The sequence below is a fragment of the Scatophagus argus genome, chromosome 21 (assembly GCF_020382885.2).
Source record: "Scatophagus argus isolate fScaArg1 chromosome 21, fScaArg1.pri, whole genome shotgun sequence".
Classification (NCBI taxonomy): Eukaryota; Metazoa; Chordata; class Actinopteri; family Scatophagidae; genus Scatophagus; species Scatophagus argus.
In genome coordinates, this window is record NC_058513.1 from 18,518,375 (window position 1) to 18,541,014 (window position 22,640).

A 22,640-nucleotide genomic window follows, 5' to 3' on the forward strand; every position below is an offset into this window, starting at 1 on the left:
TTGCGTTCATATGGGACTGTGTGTGTGTGTCTCCAGTGATTCAGGCTCTCCACACATTGTGAGCATAGCAGAGCTGCCTGCTCATGTCCAACTTTACTGCAGCCTGAAGTGGGCTTCTTACTCCCTCCTCCTCCTCCTCCTCCTCCTCCTCCTTCTTCTTCTCATGCTCTGGAGTTGAGGGGGTTGACCAATTGCCAGCAGCTGTTGCTCATTTCACAATGGTCCCGCCCATACAGTGCTGGGGCTGGCAGTGCAGTCGCTCCACACCAGATGAGCAGTAACCCAGAGGAATAGAGGACTGTGTCTGCGCTACAGCCATCATGACGGAAAGACTGAAGCCACAGAACACACTCTGGGTGAGAGAAGGAACATTTTTCTTTATTTTTGGGTCCTTCTGTGTCATGTTTGAACAGCTTTGTTTCTGCCAGAGGGAAACAGTGTGAGTCCTCTGACTCTGAACAGAAGACAGAGTGAGTCATGCTTTGTCACAGTCTGATGCATGTGTGCTCTGTTTCTTCTCTTTATATTCTGCCATGTCGGAGAATATTTACTCACTTTAATGACATTTAAAGTAGAAGCCTCTGCTATAACTACAAACTAAAAAGTGTTTGTATTGATATATATATATATATATATATATATATATGTATATATTTGGGTCCCTCAAAGTTGTCCCGTTATCAGAGACACGGCAGCTGAGTTTATCGCTGGATCACAGCAACACATTCTTTCCATTCCCTGTTTAGCCTCACCCGGGAGTATCCACACAAGGCTGGGAGCCTGTATCACTCACATTGTCATTAGTGCTTGTCACGATTTTCCTGATTCACCCAGTTATTAAGCGGTTCCTCTTGAGGCTTGCTCGGACTTAAAGAGAGCAGCTGAAAACCTCAGAGAAGTTTGCAGAGAGCCTCGGGCTGTGTTTATTACACAGCTTACAAAGAGGTGAGAAGTGGAGAGGGGTGGTGCTCAGAGTGTATGCTAATGTCTTCTGGTGAGTTGCAAGTTTCCTGTTGAATGATCTTCCTGCTTATGTCGTTGCCCGTCAGCTGCAGCTGACTCCTCACCGCCTGCCCGTTCAGCTCTTCTCGCTGTGTAGTTCTGTTGTGTTTTGTTGGGTGTAGCTACAGCGTTCCCTCCTTTGTATCTCCATGAACAGTGAGAGAAGAAAGGAAAGAAAACAGGATGTGTATGAGGATGTGACACAGCGTTTTCTATTCAGGGGAAAAAAGCAAAGGTTTCATTAAAAAGGGATCATGTAGGACACAGAAAGACAAAGCTTCCTCTTCCGCTCTTTGCTCTCTGTCCAACTCTCTCTTTTCTATCTCCCTAGTTGTGCTGAGAGAAGCCTGGAGTGGAGCCCAGCTCATCCAGTTGTGGGCTAATTAACCCCCCATCCACCATCACTGATCCCGGCCTTGCCCCGCTGGTTGACCAGAAGACTGTCCTGTGGAGGACAGCACCCTCGCCTGCCTCCACCCTCTGCCTCCTCATGTCCCCGCAGGTGGAGCAGAGTGCGGGGCGAGTGCTCTCGGCCTGCCTGTCACACGCACCTTGACGGGGATGGCGCACCGGAGGAGGCTGGGGTTCTTTGTGGGGACTGTCTGCTCCCTGCTGGGTGTCTACATCCTGGGTGTGATCCTGGAGAGGCCGCAGTTCTGGTCCATACCTCCCCTGAAACATGGCTTCACACAGGAAGCGAGTGGGTGAGCAAAGCCGTTTTTACTGCCTAGTCGTTTAACTGAAGAAACAGGCCGGTGATTCTAAACACACAATAAGGGACTGGTTCGTCATCTGAACACCTGCTGAAGACCAAACTAAAGGCAAAACAAACAGAAAGTGGAGCAGACCTCAGCACGGAAAATATGCAAAGGGCTCCAGTCAGTCATTATGAGGACTTGAAGTGTGGTTGGAGTTAAGAGTTAAAAGTGGTCTGTGGTGATTTAGCATCGCACTGCCGTGAAGCTGGGGGACAGTCTAGAGCACATGTGTCAAACCGGTCCACAGGAGGGCCGGTGTGGCTGCAGGTTTTTGTGCCAACTAACCAAGAGCACATCGTTTGACCAATCAACTGTCTGAAGACGTTGATCAGTTGATTAAATGAGTCAAGTCTGGTGTGCTGCTACTTGGTTGGAAAGAAAACCTGCAGCCACACCGGCCCTCCTGTGGACCAGTTTGACATGCCTGGTCTAGAGGCAGATTACAAAAGAAAATAAAAGAACCAGGCCTCAGCTGGGAAACTGTCTATTTCTTTTCTTTTTGTTTTAAACTCGAGGTTTCCTGACGTTTCAGTGTTGTGCTTAAGGTCTGGTCAGGTTTGGGCACAGAAACGTTGTTTTGTCTTAGAAAAAGGTTTGGCTTGAACTACCTGCTTTTGTCAGCAGAAACACGTCTGGTTTTATCAGTTCTGGTGGTTCTCTCTGGCTTGGCTGCCATCTTGCTGAGGTCTGCTCACACTCGTGTTGTCTGAACATAATATGGTTGGATATTATGTTCAGACAGCAGGACTATTACAGTATGTATGAGATGTATTGTATGTAATGTAACATGTTGGTGGCTTACTGACATGTTCAGTGCCAACATTTTATTCTGGTGACTGGGCAGGGCTCAGACTTAAAAACTTGATTACGCATTTTAAATGTTTCATTTGTTTTTTTCATTTAAAATGCACTTTGCCCTGTAGCAGTAGTAACAGTAGTAGCAGTAGTAACAGTAGTAGTAGTAGAAAGATAGATAGATAGATGGATACCTTATTGATCCTGAGGGAAATTTAAGATACTAATAGCAGTAATAGCAGTAGTCTCTGTGTGTGGGTGAGGAGAGCAGGCACTTTAATCCAGTACAGAATGGAGGTCGGATTCGGCAGTAAACTGGGACGGGCTGAGGGGTTAAAAAGTTCCTTGGTGTTGTTTGAAACCAGCACTTATTCCCCCTCTAGTTGTGTCATTGTGGTCTGAACAAAGGAGCCACACAGCACTGCGGCTGCACTAATGAAAAAAGGCTCCTGGAGTTATTTGACTGGAGGTCTCTAACACGCGTCTGTGAAACGTAAGCTTTGTTACGAAGGGCGGCGCTCCAGGTTTAAGAGCCAGATAAGATGCATTAAGTTCGGGGCGAAAGAGCAGGAAAACGAGGCTGTTCCATAAAGGCCTGTTTTCAGACACCAAATGTTAAGTTGAGGCATGTGGAACTTGCAGCTCTTTGATTTCAAAAGCCGTTCTTAAATCTGGACAAATGAGTGAATATGCTGCCCTGCTGCAGCTCCCTCCTTTTTAAGACTCATTACAGACGAAAAGAGTTGGATTCATTTTTCTGAACTTATTTTTGATATAATATTTTGAAGGCTTTTTTTCATAAGGTAAATAAAGATCCATTTTTATTTGCTAAAGAAAATAAACAAGACAAACAAACAAGGTTTAATGAATGTAGTTTAATGTCAGTTTATATTGTATAGTGTTTACTTGAAAACTGTTTGAAACACTCTTTTCTGTTCTTGTGAGCTGCCTTGACAAGTGAATTTTCCTACGCTGCGATCAATAAAATTCATCTTATCTTGTCTTATTTGATCTTTCTTTGTCTCTGGACAAAAGAAAGCAGCAGCTTGTTTTCACTGGCTTCCTGCCGTTCTGGTTCAACATTAACAGGTTCCAGTTATACTTTAATGCAGCTCACTTAATAACGTTTGCGTCTCGTTACCGGGCTTAATGAAGCTTGATGGGGCCGTAACTGTGGACTCGACGCTGGACAAACCACACACGAGACGGCAGCATCTGGTTATGATTATGATCAATAATACATTTGCAAGGGCGGGTTGGCAATATTTAAATGATCTTTACTGCTATGGCTGAGAGTGACATCAGCCACTTTGAAACTATTGAAATGATTAGTTCATTAATCATTAAGTCAGTCAAGTGAAAATAAGTGGATTATCCAGTCTATGAAGAGCGTCCCGTCCCTCTAAACAAAATGCTCACGCATGAAAACACGTATGTAAACTAACAACAAAACAAAACAAAACAAAACAAAACAAAAAATTGGCTACAGGAAGAAGGAAAATTCCATCCAACCTCCATTTTAACTCATTTATTCAATTATTTACTGCTCATAGTTCATGGGGATTACATCCATTAGAGTTGTGTTTATGTATAATTAGTTTTAGTCTCTTTGTGCCCAGTAAGTTAAGATTGATCAGGTTATCTATTGAGCTTCAGATGATTTATTTCCAGCAGGGACTTCCTGCCAGGCTCAGCGCCAAATCTTGTTCTGTCTTCTTCCACAGCGGCTCCCGAGACTCCGAGGAGCCTGTTGACAGAAAGAGTAACAGCGACCGGTGGACTCATCCGCCCCCGGCCTCCACCTTTCACCCAGAGCTCCCAGAGCTGGGTGCTACACAGACTTTAAAGACTCAAGGAGCCACAGATTTCAGACCAGCATGGAAAAATTATGTGGATTTGTCAAAGTCCGGTTCCAGGTCCGATGGCATGGACAGAAGCAGGACCAGGGGCAGTACTAAAGGCCCCACGCTGAAGCCTCGGCAGCCCACACAGGCAGCCGGGCCGACAGAGCCTCCCTTCATTGGAGACACTTACATGAGTGAAGACATCCTGCCACAAACAGTGAGTTCTGTCTGTGCTGCGTTCAAAGCACCTTTCAAATTATTCTGCCGTGAGATTTTCTCAATTGGACAAGGACACTGTCATCTTTTTGGTCAAACCTTTAAGTAAATCACTGCAAAATTTCCCCAGTTGATTACTTGCATCAAGAAAATTATTTTTTTGTCTTACATGTTTTATGAAATATTATTTCTAAATATGCAAAGGTGGGATTATCTAATAAAATATGCACAAAAGTGCAAAAATGTCCCAAACAGAAATCTGAACATTTGATAAAGTCAGATTCAAAATCCCTCTTTCACTTTTGTTGAGTCAAAGATTTTTAGAGAGAGATTTCTATCACTCCATGAAGCGGAAAACACTGTTAACAGCTTTTAAAAAATATCATTTTTTCATGTTCATATAAATCAGATTCTTAATGATATATGAACATCAGAATTGTTCAGCATGTACATACAAATAAAACTTGAAGGCCTTTAAAGATACATATCGTAAAATTGCATGTTTAGACTGGTGAAAATGGAGAATGAATTAATGGAGCATCAGAACACACACTTCTGGTTTTTGTCATGGGGCGGCTGCCACACTTGTACTGGGTGGGTCTGTTTTCCCTGTAAACGTTTCATAGAAGATCCTGCCTCCTACAGCCGGGCTCAGTTTCTCTGCCCCAACCCAAGTCCCTGAATGCGTCATCAGCATTCAGGGAGGATGAGAAATACAACATAAAAACATTACTCAAACCTGCCCCACAGTCTTTGAACGTCTCGTGGGATATTTTCCACGTGGATCTCCTTCCGTGCACATGCTGTACTCTTTTATGGTACATTTTAGCGTGGCAGCTGTTGCATGAGAGGACACACAGACTGAATAGATAACACAGTTAACGAGGAGGTAAATGTGTCCACGTCCGGGACCTTTTCATGCCTCTTTCAACATTCATGTGTGCTTCTATATTTCAAGCATCAGCGCAGTGTCCGTGCACACTTCATGATGGATACGTCTTGTCGTTAGTGTTGCAGCCATGTAATTATGACATAACTGCCTCCAGTGAGAGTCTGGGGTCCAGTACTGTGGGACATGCGTCCCTGCTGAGTCCCAGAGTGTGGATAATACTTTGTGTGTGTGTGTGTGTGTGTGTGGTTCTGATAATGACGTGGTTGTGTTATCTGCTTCCCACAGGCCTGCCCAGATGGCATCCAGAGTCAGGTCACAGAATCTGAATTTGGTGGGAAGTTTCTGAAGCACATTCCGGTCCTGCAGTGGGCCCAACACGTCACTCGTGACCAGCACCAGCGCCTGAGCCGGTACCCTGGAGCGCATGGCTGGGGGGGCATCGACTACAACAGTGAGGCTTTCATTTCACGTTATTTTTAAATTGTTTGCCCTCTTTTTGCTTCCATATTGTTTCTAAGTTTCATTTTATTTTGGAGTTTTAAGCTTTTCAACATTTTAGCTCTTCCTGTATTTGATTTTATTTTCAATATTTTTTATTTCATTATTTTCCCTTTCCCTTGATGAAGCGCTGAGTGAATCACATTGTTCTTGTCAGTGCTAATAAAAAAATCATGGTTATGTTTTTATGGGCTCATTATGTGTCTCAGCTACAAAAACCTGTGGTTTGTGTGGTCTCAAAGTCCTCAAGTACTTTGCTGACTTCAGTCAAAGCAAGTCTAGAACACAATCCTCCACATCCAGGCCAGATTAAGTCTCTAATATGTGCCCTGTGTAAGTGCTGTTTGTTAGTACCCATCAGGATGAACAAGGCGGCTCCACTGTATTTCATCTTAATTAAACTGAATAAGCATCATGTGACCTCCTCACACACAGCAGAATGAAGCGCTTCACACCACTAAGACATCTGCAGTTAGCATGTGACGTAGACACCGACGACCATCTAAAGCAGATTTTGTACTCCATGTGTGTTTCCATGTGTGTCCAGACAGGAGACACATGAGTATTTTGACGGAGGGCATGTGGGCCTCGTCACAGTTAAGATGCTTATCTCGGCGACGTAACGGTAGCTTCCTGTCTGTGTGCCCACACATGAACCCTCTGGGGTTTTTGAAACCAATCAAGTTACTGAATCTGTGGGTGGATGCAATTACATCGGCACAAAAAGAAACCAAGCTTCAGCAGCTAAATCTTTTTCTCGTGATTCAGGGATTTTTGTAAAACGCTTTAAGAGTGTGTTGAATAGCTGCTGATGAGCTGTTTTTCTGTGTCAACAGCACTAGTGGAAACTCTTTCTGTCCTCAACTCTTCTGCTAACTGGCAGATGTTGGACGACTGGAAGGATCACAGAAATAAGTCGGAGTGCACCCGCTGTGCTGTGGTGGGCAACGGTGGGATCCTGAAGGGTTCAAAGAAAGGGAAGGAGATTGACGACCATCATTATGTCTTCAGGTAGATGCCGACTCGTGTTGAGGATCCCCTCCAGTCATGTACTGAGACATGAAAATAATCCATATGCAATACTGAAAGACCTGAAGTTAGATTCTGTAAACAGTCGGAGCAGTTTGGGTCTGTGGGCCCACAAACAGCTGCTCAAGCTGCCTCTTCTCTCAATTTTGTCAAAATGAGGTTACAGCAAAAAAAAAAAAAAAAAAAAAAAACTAAATCAATGAGAAGCGGCTCTTCAGTCAGATTGTCGTGTTCTGTCATCATGTTTGTATGTTTTCATTTCTGATGGTGGACTGTGGTCTTCAGGACTAACGGGGCAATCATTAAGGGCTTCGAGGAGGACGTGGGTTCTCGGACCACCCACTACACCTTCTCCACCAACACACTGATGAACTCCATGAGAAGCTACGCAACTGTCGGGTACAGAGGACCTCCTCTGTCCAAGGTGAGGACAAAAACTAACTTCCCTCTATAAAATACTAATACCACGACATGAAGAATCCAGCCTGACTCGCACTCTGCTGCTGTCCAACAGGAAACGCGATACGTTTTTCTGCCAGATCACGACCGTGACTACCTGCTGATGAAGGCTGCAGCGACACACACTCTGGTGGAGAGGGGGCCTGAGCAGGCCAAAGAGTAAGGAGACTGATTATCATACTGATAATGACTCATGATAATGTTGTGATAACGTGTCTTCTGCATGTTTTGCTGCTCATCCTGCTGTACTTTCTCAAAATCAGCCTTTGACCTTTGGTGGGGAGTGCTGTGAGTTGTGACAGGTGTTAGTGGCTAATCTTTAACGCTTCTATACAAAGTTTTAGCGCTGTTTCTTCACTGGCTAATCTTTAACACTTCCAAACAGCTTCTCCAGTGTTGACATACTGTTGACATCACTGTACAGCAAACATTCAGACGCATTCACATGCTGCTGTCCGATGCTCGACAAACACAAAACCTTTTATTTATTCCTTTTATGAGCTCTCTGTGGACTGTGTGGTCTTTGATCATGTTTTCTCCACAGTCCATCCAAGTACTTTGGAGAGGACGTGTCGGCAGACAAGTTGAAAATGTACCATCCTGATTTCATCCGTTACCTCAGAAACAGGTGAGCGCTTTATGTGCGGGGCGGCTAAAAGGAGCGAATGACGGCTCACATTTCAAAAAGCTGGAAATGAGATTAAAAGAGCAGAAACCAGAGAGAGTGTTGCTATGGGAAGTTCCCACACTGTGACTGAAGCTCTGTTTATGTGTGCACATCTTCTGCGTCACTGATATCACTGACAGTTTGGATTTATGTATGCTAAGCTTCCCGTTCTATCTTTGCGTCTCAGATTCCTTCGTTCTAATGCTCTGAACACCAGATATAAGGACATTTACCGTCCGTCTACAGGAGCTGTTATGCTGTTGGCTGCCCTGCACACTTGTGACAAGGTACAGTTAATTGTACTGCATATTACTGTCATTCAACTGTTTACTTAACATGAGGAAAGGCTATCTGCCTCGTATCCTGTTCTCATTGTTTTGGCTCGTTGAACATCTGGCCTTGTACGTCCTCATGTCTGATACTGTGCGGCCTTGATTAGGTGCTCACAGTGAGTCACTCTGGTCTGTAGCAGTGCACTTTGGATGGAAACATCACAGCGGTTTTTGCTGTGCCAGCTGTATGATTTCTATATCAAATCACACACAGATTCAGGCCCAAAGCACATCATCTCATGTCAAAAACCTGTTTTTCAACCGTGAAAATGAGATGGAAAAAGATTGAGGCTGATTGGGGCAAGTCATAACATGAAATAAAGGATTTCTGTGCATCCAGATGACAGGATCTGTTTTACATTCTGACTGCAGCTGTTGTGTTTCCTCTGTTGTTGAAGGTGAGTGCATATGGCTTCATGACCCCAGATTACAAGAACTACTCTGACCACTACTACGACAACAGCTACCACCCAGTGGGCTTCTTCATCAACCACGACCTGCGCATGGAAATGGCTCTATGGCAGCAGCTGCACCAGGCGAGACTCATACGCCTCTACATGCGCAAGTAAACTCAGATCGACCAGAAATGACGTCATCCCGCCCTCGCATGAGCATTTGGAGCGTGGTTACCTGAAAAATGACGACTCCGCCTGCCTGGTCTCAGAATGACACTTCATGACTCTCTGAACTGAGAGAAAGTAGCAAAGGTTGGAGAGAACAAGAACTTCTTTAAAAGACATTTCCTCTGATTGTTCAGGATGGAGATTTGTTTTTATTTATCAGAATTTTATTTTTCTTTCTCCCAGAGACCATGTCTTGGTAATTTGTGAAAATAGGTCCAGACATGTTGTTTAAAACCAGACTAAATTACATCAAGAAGATTTCTGTCAGTGTAGGCGAGTCAGTTGTCGGATGGATTGTCATCAGATTTGGTAAAACATTCAAAGTCTTCAGAGGATGAAGTTTCAGTTTGCCCAAAACTTAATGAACAAATATCAAAAACAAAAGTGCTGACATTCCCGTCAGCCTCTGCTACTTTGTTAATTTGCAAATGTTAGCATGCTAACATGGAAACCTAAGATGGTGAATACAGTAAATATTGCACCTAAACACCAGCACTGTCATAGTTAGCATTTAACTCCAAACAATTCACCTCTGGACAATCCAGTACTTATTTATTTCTGATTTCACTTGTTAGCAAACTGCTTCAGATTAGCAAAAGTAGCAAAGTAAGGTTATTTAAACTGAGTGACTATATGGATAGCATTGCAAGTAAGTTTACAATATTGTTGTGTGGCGGTTCTCGTTCTGCTGACGTTGTGGGAATGCAGCATTAGCTAAAAGCACCACAGTTAACACAGCTGCTGTTTGACACAGTTCCCATAATTATCTTTTCTTCCTCTTTTTCTTACATTTGTCATAGTTCCTCTGACAGAATTGGAAAAAAAACCCCCAAAACAACAGGTTTTAGATAAATAGTCTACCACTAAGATTGTTTTTTATTGATTCTTATTTGCCACATTATTTTATTTTATTTATTTACCCTCAGAGAATTGAAAATAAACTCAAGCTTTAAAGTATTAGTATTTTAGAGGTAGAGGTTTGTTGTATTTGATGACAAAATATGAAAAAGTCACGTGCCATCCACAAGGCCAGGTGGCTATATTGCTAAAGCTGTTAGCAAGCTAATCACACAAGAATGGCAAAGTGGAACCAAAATTTCCCTTGGCTAACATGCTAACTAGACATCTGTGAGTGCTAACACATTACACAATGTAAAAGATATCTTTAGGAATGCTCGAATCCATATTTAAATTTGATTAATGCCGCTGTTAAGGTTGAGTACAGCAACATTTAAAGGCCTACATTTTAGAGTGTAGTTACAAGCTCTTCTCTCATACTGATACTGAGTACTGATTGAGATGTTACTGAAACAAACACTCTTCATCCATTTTAGCCCAGCTGATGTGTTTTGACCTGCAAATCACCAAAGCCATGATTACTGGGATGACTTTACAGCATAGCAAACAATCACTGAGTGACTGAGTTGGAGTGGAGTTTCTTGTTGGTGTGATACAGCATGTTGACAAGGAACAAGACTGCAATTGAGTTGGCCACTTACTTAAAATATCCCTGCCCTAAATAGACAGTGAGAGCACTGCTGGCAGTGGCCAACGTCTATGCTGACATTTAACGTCTTCTTACAAGGGTCTGTATGTTCATTTTCCTCTGGGAGTTAACAAAAAGCTCACTGGGGCAAATATTTGAACCTGAAAGTGACTTTAGTTTAAGGGAATTAAATTATTTTTTTCTCTGTTCTTAATATTTTGAGCACACAAGTGTACTTTTGTTTTTACAAAGTGCCACGCTGTGATGACGTGAACACTGTGTCGGCTCAGCTGGACTTTTGGTGCCTTTTACTGTGAATCGGTAGTCTGGATGGAGCGTTATGAAGGGGAAATTTCTTGACTTTTTCACAACAACGTTAACGTGGAGGTGAGCGGCTCCTCCCCGTGTTTGCCGAGGACTCATCTTGTGCAATCTGTTATCTGTTGTACTCTGTGAGCTGTGACCTTGAAGGGGGAAAATTTATTAGGCTTTATTTTTGCCGCTCATGTCAAACACGACTGACACATCGTGTGCTCAGTGACATATTACTGAAATAGATTCGTTTTTTTACTGTAGGTCTGAGGAGGGAGAAGAAAAGAAACCAAAGACACACTGCAAATCAGGGAATATTTAAACTTTTTTAATAATATCAAATTAACGCATATTCATTTACAACTGAAATACTGGATCATATTTTTCCAAAGCGTAAGAGAAAAAGGGGAGATGTTTATAGTGCAATTCTTTTTAATTTTGACTGTATAAAGGAAAACTGTGATTTTTATCTCGTTGTGTTTTGTGATTTTTTTTCTTGCTTGATCACTGACACTTGCAGGTTCCATAGTTTTGTATAATTTTCCAGAAAGTAATTGATATGTAATTGTAAGTTTGTAGGAAGATTCCTGGAAAGGACCATATCATTTGGTCCTAACTACAGGGAAATGGAGACCATTCAATCTGAACACTTACCAATAATTAAATCTATTTGCTACTCTAACCCGGAGTCAACTCAGTGTGCAAAAATGTGAAATTTGAGTCCAAGCTGTTTACAGTTGAGTAAACAGAATACAGTTTCCAGCATTTAATAATAATGATTACTTATCCCAGTTTAAATGGAGCAGATCCTTTTAAGGACATTTGTCTAGAGGTCAACAAGCTCTAACAAACTTAACGTACCAAACCAAATGATTCTTTGCCTGTTGTCAGTGACTTTGTTTTCATCAGTGACAACATGAGCGCGGACAATTCAAAAGGTCACTGCTCAGTTTCTGTTTGCTTCCTGTTAGATCGGACTGCCTTCGTGAGAATACAGTATATTCAGATGAAACCTGTGTGCCAACGCCTTCTCTGTAATTTTAGTACACGAACACACTGAGGTCAAGAGTTAATCATTAGTTTTGGAAACAACATGGGCAGCTTTGAAAGTGATGTTGATGTTTTACAAACCTTACCTTTTTTTTATTATTATTTTACAATTTGTACTGATTGCAAAAGTCCAGAAAGAAGAAATCTCAAGGAAATTCAATCGAATGCAACTGGACTTAGTTATTTGTCTTTGAAGACGTTTCACCTCTCATGCAAGAGGCTTCATCAGTTCATGTCTCATCATGAAACGTCTTCAAATCATGAACTGATGAAGCCTCTTGCATGAGAGGTGAAACGTCTTCAAAGACAAATAACTAAGTCCAGTTGCATTCGATTGAATTTCCTTGAGATAACCATGACCTGGAGGAATGAGAATATTCACAGGCCAGAAAGAAGAAAAGTACAGGACCTCTCTGTCTTCCTCATGTTCTCTCACTGTTGTAGTAATTCTGCAGCTCTGACTGACCACATGGCCTCTTGGGTTCCTTCTCAGTCTTCCTCATGTCTGAACTCTGCGGGGCTGGGACGGAGACACATAGAACCAGATGTGCATTGAGAGATATGGTCAGGGTGGGGTCTGCATTAGGGAGCTACCGAAGCCATGAGTCAGGCTTCACAGCGTTGCCAAAATGTCTGGCAGCAGCACATTGCATACTGCAGTCGGTGTGGGTTGGTGGCCTGCGTGACAAAGCCTTTTTCAGAGTGGGATATAAATGGATGCATGAGGGAATGGGATCAGATTATCACTCGTATGCATGAGGTGGGTTCCACTGTGCATAGTTTCCCATCAAAACATGCAAAACTGAAAATGTCCTCGGTTTTCAAAGCTTTATTAAAAACACTGAATCTGGTATTCATAGACAAATAATTACACAGAAAGCAGCTCTCATGTCTGCATCCCTGTTCATGCCACAAAAATTCATGTGATGATCCACCTTTGTCAAACTTCAGGGAGTCACCTGCCTAAGAGTTACAAACTACTGCCCCCTAGTGGTCGGAACAAGTAACTGCACCGGAGAGGACAAAACGTGATGGAGACATAGTGTGAATAGACAGCTTCGATTATGGGCTCCTCCTCCTCCTCCTCCTCCTGCTCCTGCTCCTGCTCCTCAGAGAGGGCGGTTACCTGTAAATCGAGTGGTCTTTCATAGCTTGAAAAATATAACTTTCAAAGCAGAATTACACTGTTTTACAAAGTGCACAGAAACAAAGAAGAGAAAGCTGTTATGGTGATATAAATTTCTTAACTTTGTTAAGAAACAAACCTACCAATCTGTTCGTCCGTCTCTTTACACTTAGAAATAACAATCGGTGGGACAATGTTTGAATCAAAGATTTAAGCTGTTTTTATCAAATGTTTCACAAACAGGAGGAGGAGGAGCATTCTTTAGGGAGGTTAGATCTGGTATGCAGAGCCTCTCGGTCTTCTCCTTCTCCTTTCTTTTACTCTCTCTCTCTCTCTCTCTGCAGTAACACTCTGACTTTGTACTCAGGTTGACCACATGAGCTCTACTTTCTCGGTTTCTTCTCCATCTTCACCATGTCAGAGAACTCTGCAAAGCAGGTTGGGAGAGACACGGAGCCTGATGTGAATGTTTCTGCAAGGTGAGACTGTGGGCCACATTAGTGTCTTCACAAAGCTGTTCACAAAGCTTGCTCTCTCTGATAAGAAATGTGCACTATTTTAATAACTACAAATGTAAATGTGACCAGTTTTCCCCACACATAAAAAGTTACTGACTGCTGTCCCCTAGTGGTGACTACGGATCGGTGCACCAGAGAGTGGCCTTCACCTCTGTAGTTGATGGGTCCGTCTCCATCAGTGTCTGCAGCCTGGATCATGGCCTCCGCCTCCTCATCAGAGAGGGGAGCTGATGGGGTTGTAGTCGGTACAATCAACAGAATGTACCTGAGAAAAGACAAAACTGAGTCACAGTAAGAATAATAAGTTTAAAATAATCTTTCATAGGCGGGTCAGTCCTGAGTCTGCTGCAGTCCTGAGGAGCAAAGTATGTATTTGTTTGTTAGACACAAACATTTGAAGGATAAAGTGGATTCATGTACATGTCTTATTTCCCAAAAATCCCATGAAAATATCAAAAAGCCTGTCAAAGCCTGAAACCTTTTTCTTCTGGACCACAGAGCTCCAGTGTTGTCCACTAACTATCAAAAACACTTCAGTGAGCCACACTGTTGTCTCAGTCTACAGGACAAAATGACACAGTGTGGTTTTTGACCTCCTTGCTGGACTTGTTAAAGATAAGAAAATGATAACACCAGCCTTTAAATGAGAGGAGAGCTCATACTTCTCGTTCCACTCTATGTAGCCGCTGCCGTCTTTGTCGAGCATCGTGAAGGCCTTCTTGATGGCTTCTTCTCGTTGCTCTGAGGTCTTGAACTGCCTCATGTATTCCAAAAGTTGAAATTTCCTGAAGAGAAAAAGAAGATGACATCAGACAGTGAAGTAATCACTGTGACTCACATGTGAGCACCTCCTCTCTCATCCTACACCTGTCGCTTTTAATTAATGACTGCCATCTCAAACACACACACAGCGTCACCCTGTGATGTCATCCCCCGCGGCATGCGGTCGATGTCCTGCTCTGTGAGTGAAGCGCCCATGGCTACAGCCATCCTCTTCAGCTGTGGCCGAAAGTCGTCCTCCATGTTCTCCACGTGTGTGCTGAGCTGGACACAACGTTCAGCTGTGAAATGAAAGTTTGCATGACGTCCATCTGCAAGCTGTCAGTTAATGTTCACTTTTCATCACAAGATTTTACATTCCAAATCTAAAAATTTGGAAATTTATTTTAGAAGCATTTTTTGTTACATTTGTAGCACGTCTTTGCGAATAAATCTGATACAAAACGGAAAAGCAATTGGTAGCCCAAGTTATTTTATTCAGCCTGAGTGAAAGGATTGTATGGCCCACTCTGTCCTCACTACGCTTGGCCACAAGGGTCCACGCACGAGGCAACAACGACAACAAAAGACGAGTGGTGTGATGTACACACTTCACTTATAGCAGACTTAGCTGAGAGGATTGTTTCCACTATCATGTTTGTACATTAAAAATGAAGCTACTGGCAGCAGCCTGTTAGCTTAGCACAAAGCCTGCTGTAACAGCACTGTTTTATTGAGAGGTTATGAGAGCAGTGGTTGCCTGGCAACTGCTCCCATGGCAACGATCTCTGCCAGAAATTCATCTTTATTTATGTTTCCCAAAATGTTGAACTATTCCTTTAAAATGTCTTCTTTTCCCTCTTTCCTCTCTTTCTTTGCTTTATTTCTTCTGTACCCCCACGCTTCTTCTCTTTCTTTCATATTTTTGATCCGTTCCTTTTTTCCTGTCCTTTTTTCTTTCCCCCGTTAATTCCTTACTTGTCTTCCTTTTCGGTATCTGAAACGAGGGTCAAAGGATGGGGGCAGTGCTGTGTGGTGCAGGTCTTGAAGCCCCCCCTTTGGGGTGTATAAATAAGATCGACTTGACTCCTTTGTCCTCTGTTCTTAACCTTTGTGCTTTTCCTGTATTTTTCCACCTCAGTTTAGCTGACTAAAGAGCTGAGGACTTGTCCATTGCAGAGCAGATGCTGATCACCCTTTGTTTACTGCTGGTGATATTTACCACATTCATTTTGTGCTTCTACTCCTCTCTTTATTCATTCCTTGGCAGACTCAGGGGTTTGTTAATCATCGCCGGTTGCCCCACTCCAGATCAATACAAGTTCAGTTCCTCTGTGAAGTGATTAGTCATAACTGTGTTACTCATGCTGATGAAGGTCACAAGGCATTTTGAGTCCACCGTCTCAGTAATGTCTAATCTCAGGGCACTCGTCGTGTTAGCATGTTAGCATTAGCACATATGGGGTGAATTAGCTGTGTACCCAGCATGCAGAGTGCAGCTGAGGCTGAAAACAGCCAGTGAAACCATTCAGCATAAAGCCCAGTATTGCTGAGCTCCTGCTGGTTGTTTCATCATTCCTCTTCTCTTCTACCCCCCCTAATTTCACAGCATCATTTGCACTTCAAGAACTCTCTTATCAAGATGGATGTGTGCTTTTTTCCTCATTGGCCAGAGGTTATAAAGACACGCCATAGATCAAACAACACTATTCAGCTCTCACGCTACAAATTCTACAGAGAAAGAGGCACAGATTGAACCGCAGCTTGTTTACAGCTTTGACCAATTAGCATCATGAAGTCTAATGTCTAACCCTGAAAATATTGGAAATCATTACCAGTTACAGACCAGTCACCAGGTCCATCCCATCCACCATTTAGCCCTTTTAACATATCCAGCCCAGTGCTACTCACCAGTTTCAAGGTTTCCCGGTGAAGTCGAACCTCCCCCCTCTCCCACTCTTATATACGGGAAGGATGAAGCCACCAGGGGCCTTGCACCTGTCTTGCTGTCCCCAGTGGAGCCATTCTCCATTAAGGCCTTGGCTCCTGCTCCTGCAGACAGGACTCGTCTCTCCATGTAATGGTACAAGACCCCACAGTGGGCTTGCTGATGGGGTTGAACTGCAGGTCAGCCTGAAAAGTTTGTCAGTAAATTATACAAGTCATTCCTGAACCCATTAGTGTTCGAGCTTTTATGAATAACCCTGTGAATATTCTCATTCATCCAGGTCATGGTTATCTCAAGGAAATTCAATCGAATGCAACTGGACTTAGTTATTTGTCTTTGAAGACGTTTCACCTCTCATCCAAGAGGCTTCATCAGTTCATGCTCGCTTGACTAGGCTGGGACTTTATGAATAACACAAAACAGGACATTTCCAAGTCTTCTAGGACTCCATGGGTATATTGTTGTTTCTAGGACACATTAAGTTACTCAGAAATGTCATCTTTGGACATATGAAGAGTACTGGGCACACTGTAGTAGACTGCACAGACAATTATTATACCTGACCCTGACATCTGTAGCTACCTTTCAAAGGTGAGGAAGTGGAGGCTGAGAACCTCAGCTGTTCTAAATCTGCTCCACACGCAGCCTCAGCACTTTGATCAGAAATCACAGTCACAGTGATGAATCACTGCAGCATCACGACAGGCAGGTAATCAGGTTTGTTTCCCGATGGCCACACGCTCACAAGGCACAAAGCTGGCAGACAGAAACGCGGCTCTGCGGAGAAAGTCTTGTGCCTCACAGTTATATAACTCAGTTGTGCGAGCTACATGTGTGTTAAATAAGGTATGAGCAGTGAAACACTTCTGGCCGATGGCGTATAGACGAGCGATCCCACTGGCAGACGCTGCCTACAGTACTGTACAGTGCAGCCTGTGAAGCTGCCTCTGACATTTGTGAGAATTTCTTTTCCAGTTTCTCTGTGCAAGATGGGCTCCTTGCAGACATTATTTATAGAAGAGCAAACGTCTGCAGGCCTGTTGAAGCCTCTGATGCTCTGAGTTTGATTCCTGCTGTGTATTGATCCACAGTATCTGAAGTCAGAATTCCTACCAGGCTGCAGTAGAGTTTAAAATCTGTTTTAGTGTTGTTTATTGAAGAGACTCTGCAGCAGAGCAGATGGGAATGACGGCGGGACAAAACAAAGCGTGAGTTCATTCTCATTGCTCCAGACAACATGTCACTGTGTTTTCAAATGTCACTTTATGGATGTCTGGATATATGAAAAGCCTTTGTCTTTTAGGGTTTTATGTGCACATCAAATACATTTTTCCCCAAATATGGTTTTCATTTTAGGTTGTTTTTATTTATTTAGGTCATTTTTATAATACTGATGTTTGTTCAAGTGTGTATTTTTCTGATCAGTTTGGTTTTAATCAATTATTTGATGCTATGAACAGCTGCACTCTGGCTTCAAATGACATCACCAGAACAAGATGGCAGCTCTGGTATCTGGGATACTTTTGTGCAGTAGGAGGAAATGGAGATGCGTCGGCCATCTTTATTTATGTCAATGTTTTCAACATGACAGGATTCCCACGTCCCTGTTCTGTGTGGAAGAACTTGACCGGCCTTCACAGAATCCTGACCTCAGCCCCATCCAGCACAGACCTGATCACCCAACATCAGAGCTGGATGTCACTGATGCTCTTGTGGCTAAATGGGAGCGAATCTCTGCCGTCTGGAAGCCTAAATTACAACCTTACAGTGTCAGGTAGGAATGGAGTGACCTCACTCTCCGTTAGCTTAGACTGTTGAAAACATGAACTGTGAAATATGTCTTGTGCACTGGGTGTTAGTTGCCCTTTTGCTGTTTAAAGACTGAATGCTGCATAAGCCTTCACTGCATGTGTGTTTACAGCACGCTTGTGTGTGACCTCCAGCCTCTAAGATCAAGTGAACTGTGTTCGTGTCAGGATGTCTTTATCGAGCAGTGTTTCGTTGAGACACACTCTACTGAGGCCTTCAAGTAAATGACTCTGATGCTATTGATCTGAAGGTTCGATATTCTCTTCTCTTGCAGTGCTGAGCACTAATACAGTGTGACTGCTACACTTCACAGGAGGACAGAGAATTAAAAAAAAATTAAATCTTTCCTTTCCTGTTGGTCCCATTGCCTTCTTTTTTAATCTTTGGCATGAAGAAAAGTGTAATTAATCCCATTACGATCCCTGAAATGGATGTTGAAGGAATTGTCCAACAAGCCTTGGAACATAATTGAAATTGACTCCATAAAGGCCCATTCAGCTGAGATGTCACATTTAGCAGACAGTGGTGGATTAGCACACGAGTCGTGCACATAGTTTGATTCCTGTGAAGGAAAATGTCTCCAAAGAGAGAGAAACGACAGCATGTTGATGTGTTCTGTTCGGGTTACCACCACATGTGAGCAGGTGGACAGTCTGGACCCGTCACTCGGTCATTGCTTGATTTGACAGCAGTGGAAGAGGATCACTTCATCCTTCAGTTTAACACAAACAGTCAACATCAGCACATCTGGAGACACGTGGTTCCCAGTGGACAGGAAGGGGGTGAATGAATGTACTGAGTTCCACCACCAGCAGTAAACTGGCTGCTTTACTTGTGTTACTGTGCTAAGTGATTACTCAGAAAGTTCGGGTTAAAATCCTGCCTTTGGGTGATTTTCACAGAAACAGTTCATTCATTTTGTTGACTGTGGGGCCGCAGCAGGGCTCTCAAATGGGTTTCTCAAATAGTTCAGCAAATTAACAATCTGCTGCGCGCTGAAGCGACAGAACGAGGCTGAATCACAGTGATGGACTCGTTTTAAAGGACTGGGACGCAGTCTGTCTCTGTCCCTGCAGTCAGAGTCTGATCCACAGTCTGTTACTGCGTGTCCTCATCACTTTGTTTCCCTCGTGGACAACAACCACACACACAAGCACGCACCCACGCACGCTCTCTGACTTCCTGTTTGATTATCTGCTCAGTGTGTCAGAGGCTCAGGTCGTGAAGTGAAGCTCTGCACTGAACTATTATCCATATTAGATTAGACGCTAGAAACCTTCTGCCTGTGATCACTGATGTCATCCAACGTGAAACAAACAATGCAAGCAAAAACACATTCAGGTGTAAATTTTTTGTTTGCTGGAAAGTAACTAAGCACATTTCTCAAGTTCAGTTCTTCTATTTTGCTGTATTGGTACTTTTTCTTAAGTGAAGGATCAGATCTTCCACCTCTGGTGTACTTTGTTTGGATACTGGTGAGTACTGAGGTTGACTTCGGTATGACAGCCCGCTGCATGTTGCTGTTCCTGTGTGCATGCGGGCCAGTTCAAGACCATGACCAGTCGGCTCTGGATTCTGATATTGGCCACATTTCAACTTTAATATGAACAGCCAAACAAAAAATCAGATCTGAGCAATAAATCTGAATGGAGCCTTAAGGCTTGCAATGTAGCCAAACTTTTGCAACCGTATCTCAAATGTCAGCTTCTCGGGAACCATTAAACCCAGTACTGTTTCCAGCAATTCTGAATGCGTCCAGTCCTGTTCCGACAGGCTTACACAAGGCTAAGCACTCGTAAAACACGCCCAGTCAACAGAATAAAAGAGTGACATTAAAGCAGTGGAGTTAGAGGCTTGGTGGAGTGGATCCAGGCTCAGTCCAGAGGCTGGCGCTTTCTTTACGAGCCCCACAGTGAAACCAGAGAGGAGTAACTCAGCATGTGCAGCTGGCCGGGAGCAGAGTGACCGGGACTCTGCAGGGAGCTGTTAAAACTGGGCCTGAAGCCTGCTGTCCGGATCCTGTTATCCCCTCTCATCCTTCCCAGGGGACGGCTCTGAATTGTGTTGTGAGGATGGAGACGGACGGCCGGTGAAATTCCATCAGTGTAATTCGCTTTCTACTTCCCTCAACACAAAGCGGAGTGAAGACACTCAGATTGACGCTCCTGTGCGTGGGAGCAGCTGTAATTAGCTGATGACAATCTAAAAGTCCACTAATAAACTGCAGTTAACCTGTGATGTAACAGAAGCACGATTCCCTTCTGCTGGCGTTTCACCCCGTGAGTCCATCTCACCCTCTGCTTTCTGTTTCCAGGGAAACAGCAGACATGCAGCATGAGGTATCAGAGAGCAGAATATGACGTGACGAGACAGTGAAACAAGAGGAGGACGAGGAGGAGGGAAAAGATTTAGGAGGAATATTCCCGTCAGGGGAAGCAAATGTCCAAAAATAGAAACTTAAAACATAAACTGTCTCCTTCCACCATCTTCTTCCTGTCTTACTGTGACTCCATTAAAGTTTAAAGTTAAATGGAAGCACACTGGGGGCGGCACTGTCGCCTCATAGCAAGAGGGTCCCAGGTTCAAATCCCGTTCTGGGCCCTTCTATGTGGAGTTTGCATGTTCTCCCTGTGCCTGCGTGGGTTTTCTCCGGGTTCTCCGGCTTCCTCCCACAATACCAAAAACATACACATTAGGTTAACTGGCTGCTCTAAATTGCCCCCTAGGTGTGAGTGTGAGAGTGTGTGGTTGTCTGTCTTTGTGTGTTGGCCCTGCGATTGACTGGCGACCAGTCCAGGGTGAACCCCGCCTCCAGCTCCCCCCACGACCCTGACGGATAAGCGGTATAGAAAATGGAGGGATGGATGGAAGCAGATTGAGGTGACAGACTTTGTGTCCTCTCCTCTCATTCCCCTGCTTGCTCACAGGTAGATGAGAGGAAAGTCACCTGGCGGGTCATGGGGTCACAGACTGTGATCTTGCCGTGGTTGGAATGTTTGTCTCCGTGTCCAGCAGATGATCGTCTCCCGGTGGAGTCTCTGCCCTGATGGCGGTGCCAGTGTTGTGTCTGAACGCGATCATACAGTCATGGAAAAAATTATTAGGCCACCCTTGTTTTCTTCAATTTCCTGTTCATTTTAATGCCTGGTACAACTAAAGGTACATTTGTTTGGACAAATATAATGATAACAACAAAAATAGCTCATAAGAGTTTAATTTAAACGCTGTTATCTAGCCATTTTCCATGGTTTTCTTGATAATAACCAAAATCACTCAAGTTCTTACATCAATAGCTATGGCATTGTACTGCCAAAAACAGTGCTTTTAGGCAGTCCATGTTTTCCTTTCTGTCTGTTAGTCACATGATACGCACAGGAGTTAGCACTTGATTGCATAAGCATTGTTTTTGATGACTGCAGCCATGCGTCTTGGCCTGCTCTCCACCAGCTTCTGACATTGTTCTGCTGTCACAGCAACCCATTCCTGTTACAAAAATTCATCATCAACAGTCCAGTCCTTGTGATTCCTAGCAAAGAGTAACCGGGCCTTCCTCTGCCTTTCGTTGATGAAGGGATCCTTCCGTGCCCTGAGTGACTTCAGATCAGCTTCAAGAAGTCGGTTTCGAACTGTCCTTGCTGAACAAGTCACATTTCTCGACAGTGCCCACTCGTTTTTGAGGCCCCTGGAGGTCTGACCACGATTCCTGACACAGGAACGGGGGAGTGCACCGTCCTCTCGTGGGGTAGAAAGACGTTTCCTGCCTCGACCAGCTAGCAATTTGTTAGTACCATGTTTGGCTTGCTTTTTATGGGTGTAATGAACGGCTGTCTTGGAGATCTTCAGTTTTTTGGCTGTCTGTCTCTCACTCATGCCAATTTCCAGCAGTGCCAAGATGGCTGCCTTTGTGGCTTCACGTAATTCTTTTGTTTTAGGCATTATGTGAGGGCTGACAACTTCTGAGCTGTGCTACGGCTTGAACGTAAGCAGGAAACCACTCTAGGCCTTTGCATGTGCAGTGCTGCTTATGATGTGAAATGGCCTCTTATCTTATGAAATGGCCTCTTACCCCAGGAATAAAATTAAGCTTACGCATGTCAAATAGGACATAAAGTATTATGGAATCAGCTGCGTTTTTTTTCATGTTCATTGTATTCTTCAGGTAATGTACCTTTAATGGTACCAGGCATTAAACTGAACAAGAAATTGAAGAAAACAAGGGTTGTCTAATAATTTTTCCATGACTGCATTTTGGGCGAACGTGACCTGAACGTGCTGTATTTCCGCTTGATGAACGTTACTGTGAACGGCGCTCTCTCGCGGTGTAACTTCGTTCAAGAGCGCGCCAGATTTCCACAGAGCCTCCCGGGCGAAAACCCACGCTAAACACACCGTAAACAGTCCTTAACATGTAGCGGAAAAACCACCCAACCTGGCAACAGCTGTCATACCTGTCGCACTAACAAATACGTCATCAAAATACGGCGCGTGGAGGAAGGCAGCGCGAGCTCGGACCGCTC

General features: G+C 43.8%; 2 protein-coding genes across 3 annotated transcripts; one reads left to right on the forward strand and one right to left on the reverse strand.

The window, feature by feature from the left end:
* Nucleotides 1-184: 184 nt before the first annotated feature.
* Nucleotides 185-11,382, forward strand: st6galnac (ST6 (alpha-N-acetyl-neuraminyl-2,3-beta-galactosyl-1,3)-N-acetylgalactosaminide alpha-2,6-sialyltransferase). 2 transcript variants are annotated; one of them, XM_046376973.1, is made up of 10 exons: nucleotides 185-356; nucleotides 1,334-1,706; nucleotides 4,280-4,616; nucleotides 5,793-5,958; nucleotides 6,842-7,016; nucleotides 7,320-7,458; nucleotides 7,549-7,652; nucleotides 8,038-8,121; nucleotides 8,348-8,447; nucleotides 8,891-11,382. In XM_046376973.1, the coding sequence occupies exons 2-10, from the start codon at nucleotides 1,564-1,566 to the stop codon at nucleotides 9,059-9,061; spliced, it is 1,419 nt and encodes a 472-aa protein (XP_046232929.1). In that variant the 5' UTR covers nucleotides 185-356; nucleotides 1,334-1,563; the 3' UTR covers nucleotides 9,062-11,382. The 2 variants fall into 2 exon arrangements, with proteins under 2 accessions (XP_046232929.1, XP_046232930.1); XM_046376974.1 differs by lacking the exon at nucleotides 185-356 and adding an exon at nucleotides 365-470.
* Nucleotides 11,383-13,377: 1,995 nt separating this feature from the next.
* LOC124053204 (parvalbumin-like EF-hand-containing protein) lies at nucleotides 13,378-21,223 on the reverse strand. The gene is made up of 6 exons (XM_046378216.1): nucleotides 21,071-21,223; nucleotides 16,278-16,499; nucleotides 14,515-14,668; nucleotides 14,270-14,392; nucleotides 13,757-13,872; nucleotides 13,378-13,516 (listed from the first exon to the last, which is right to left on the reverse strand). Exons 2-6 carry the CDS (start codon nucleotides 16,441-16,443, stop codon nucleotides 13,473-13,475), a joined length of 603 nt encoding a protein of 200 aa, XP_046234172.1. The 5' UTR covers nucleotides 16,444-16,499; nucleotides 21,071-21,223; the 3' UTR covers nucleotides 13,378-13,472.
* Between the last annotated feature and the right edge of the window lie 1,417 nt (nucleotides 21,224-22,640).

Bases quoted from the DNA above. Each gene is read 5' to 3' on its own strand.
- st6galnac (XM_046376973.1), top strand. From the start codon at position 1,564: ATGGCGCACCGGAGGAGGCTGGGGTTCTTTGTGGGGACTGTCTGCTCC. The intron at 1,707-4,279 runs GTGAGCAAAGCC...CTTCTTCCACAG, and splicing joins TTCACACAGGAAGCGAGTGG to CGGCTCCCGAGACTCCGAGG. The intron at 7,017-7,319 runs GTAGATGCCGAC...TGTGGTCTTCAG, and splicing joins GACCATCATTATGTCTTCAG to GACTAACGGGGCAATCATTA.
- LOC124053204 (XM_046378216.1), bottom strand. From the start codon at position 16,443: ATGGAGAGACGAGTCCTGTCTGCAGGAGCAGGAGCCAAGGCCTTAATG. The intron at 14,669-16,277 runs GTGAGTAGCACT...TTCATTTCACAG, and splicing joins ACCGGGAAACCTTGAAACTG to CTGAACGTTGTGTCCAGCTC. The intron at 13,517-13,756 runs GTGAAGGCCACT...CCTGCTTTGCAG, and splicing joins CGGACCCATCAACTACAGAG to AGTTCTCTGACATGGTGAAG.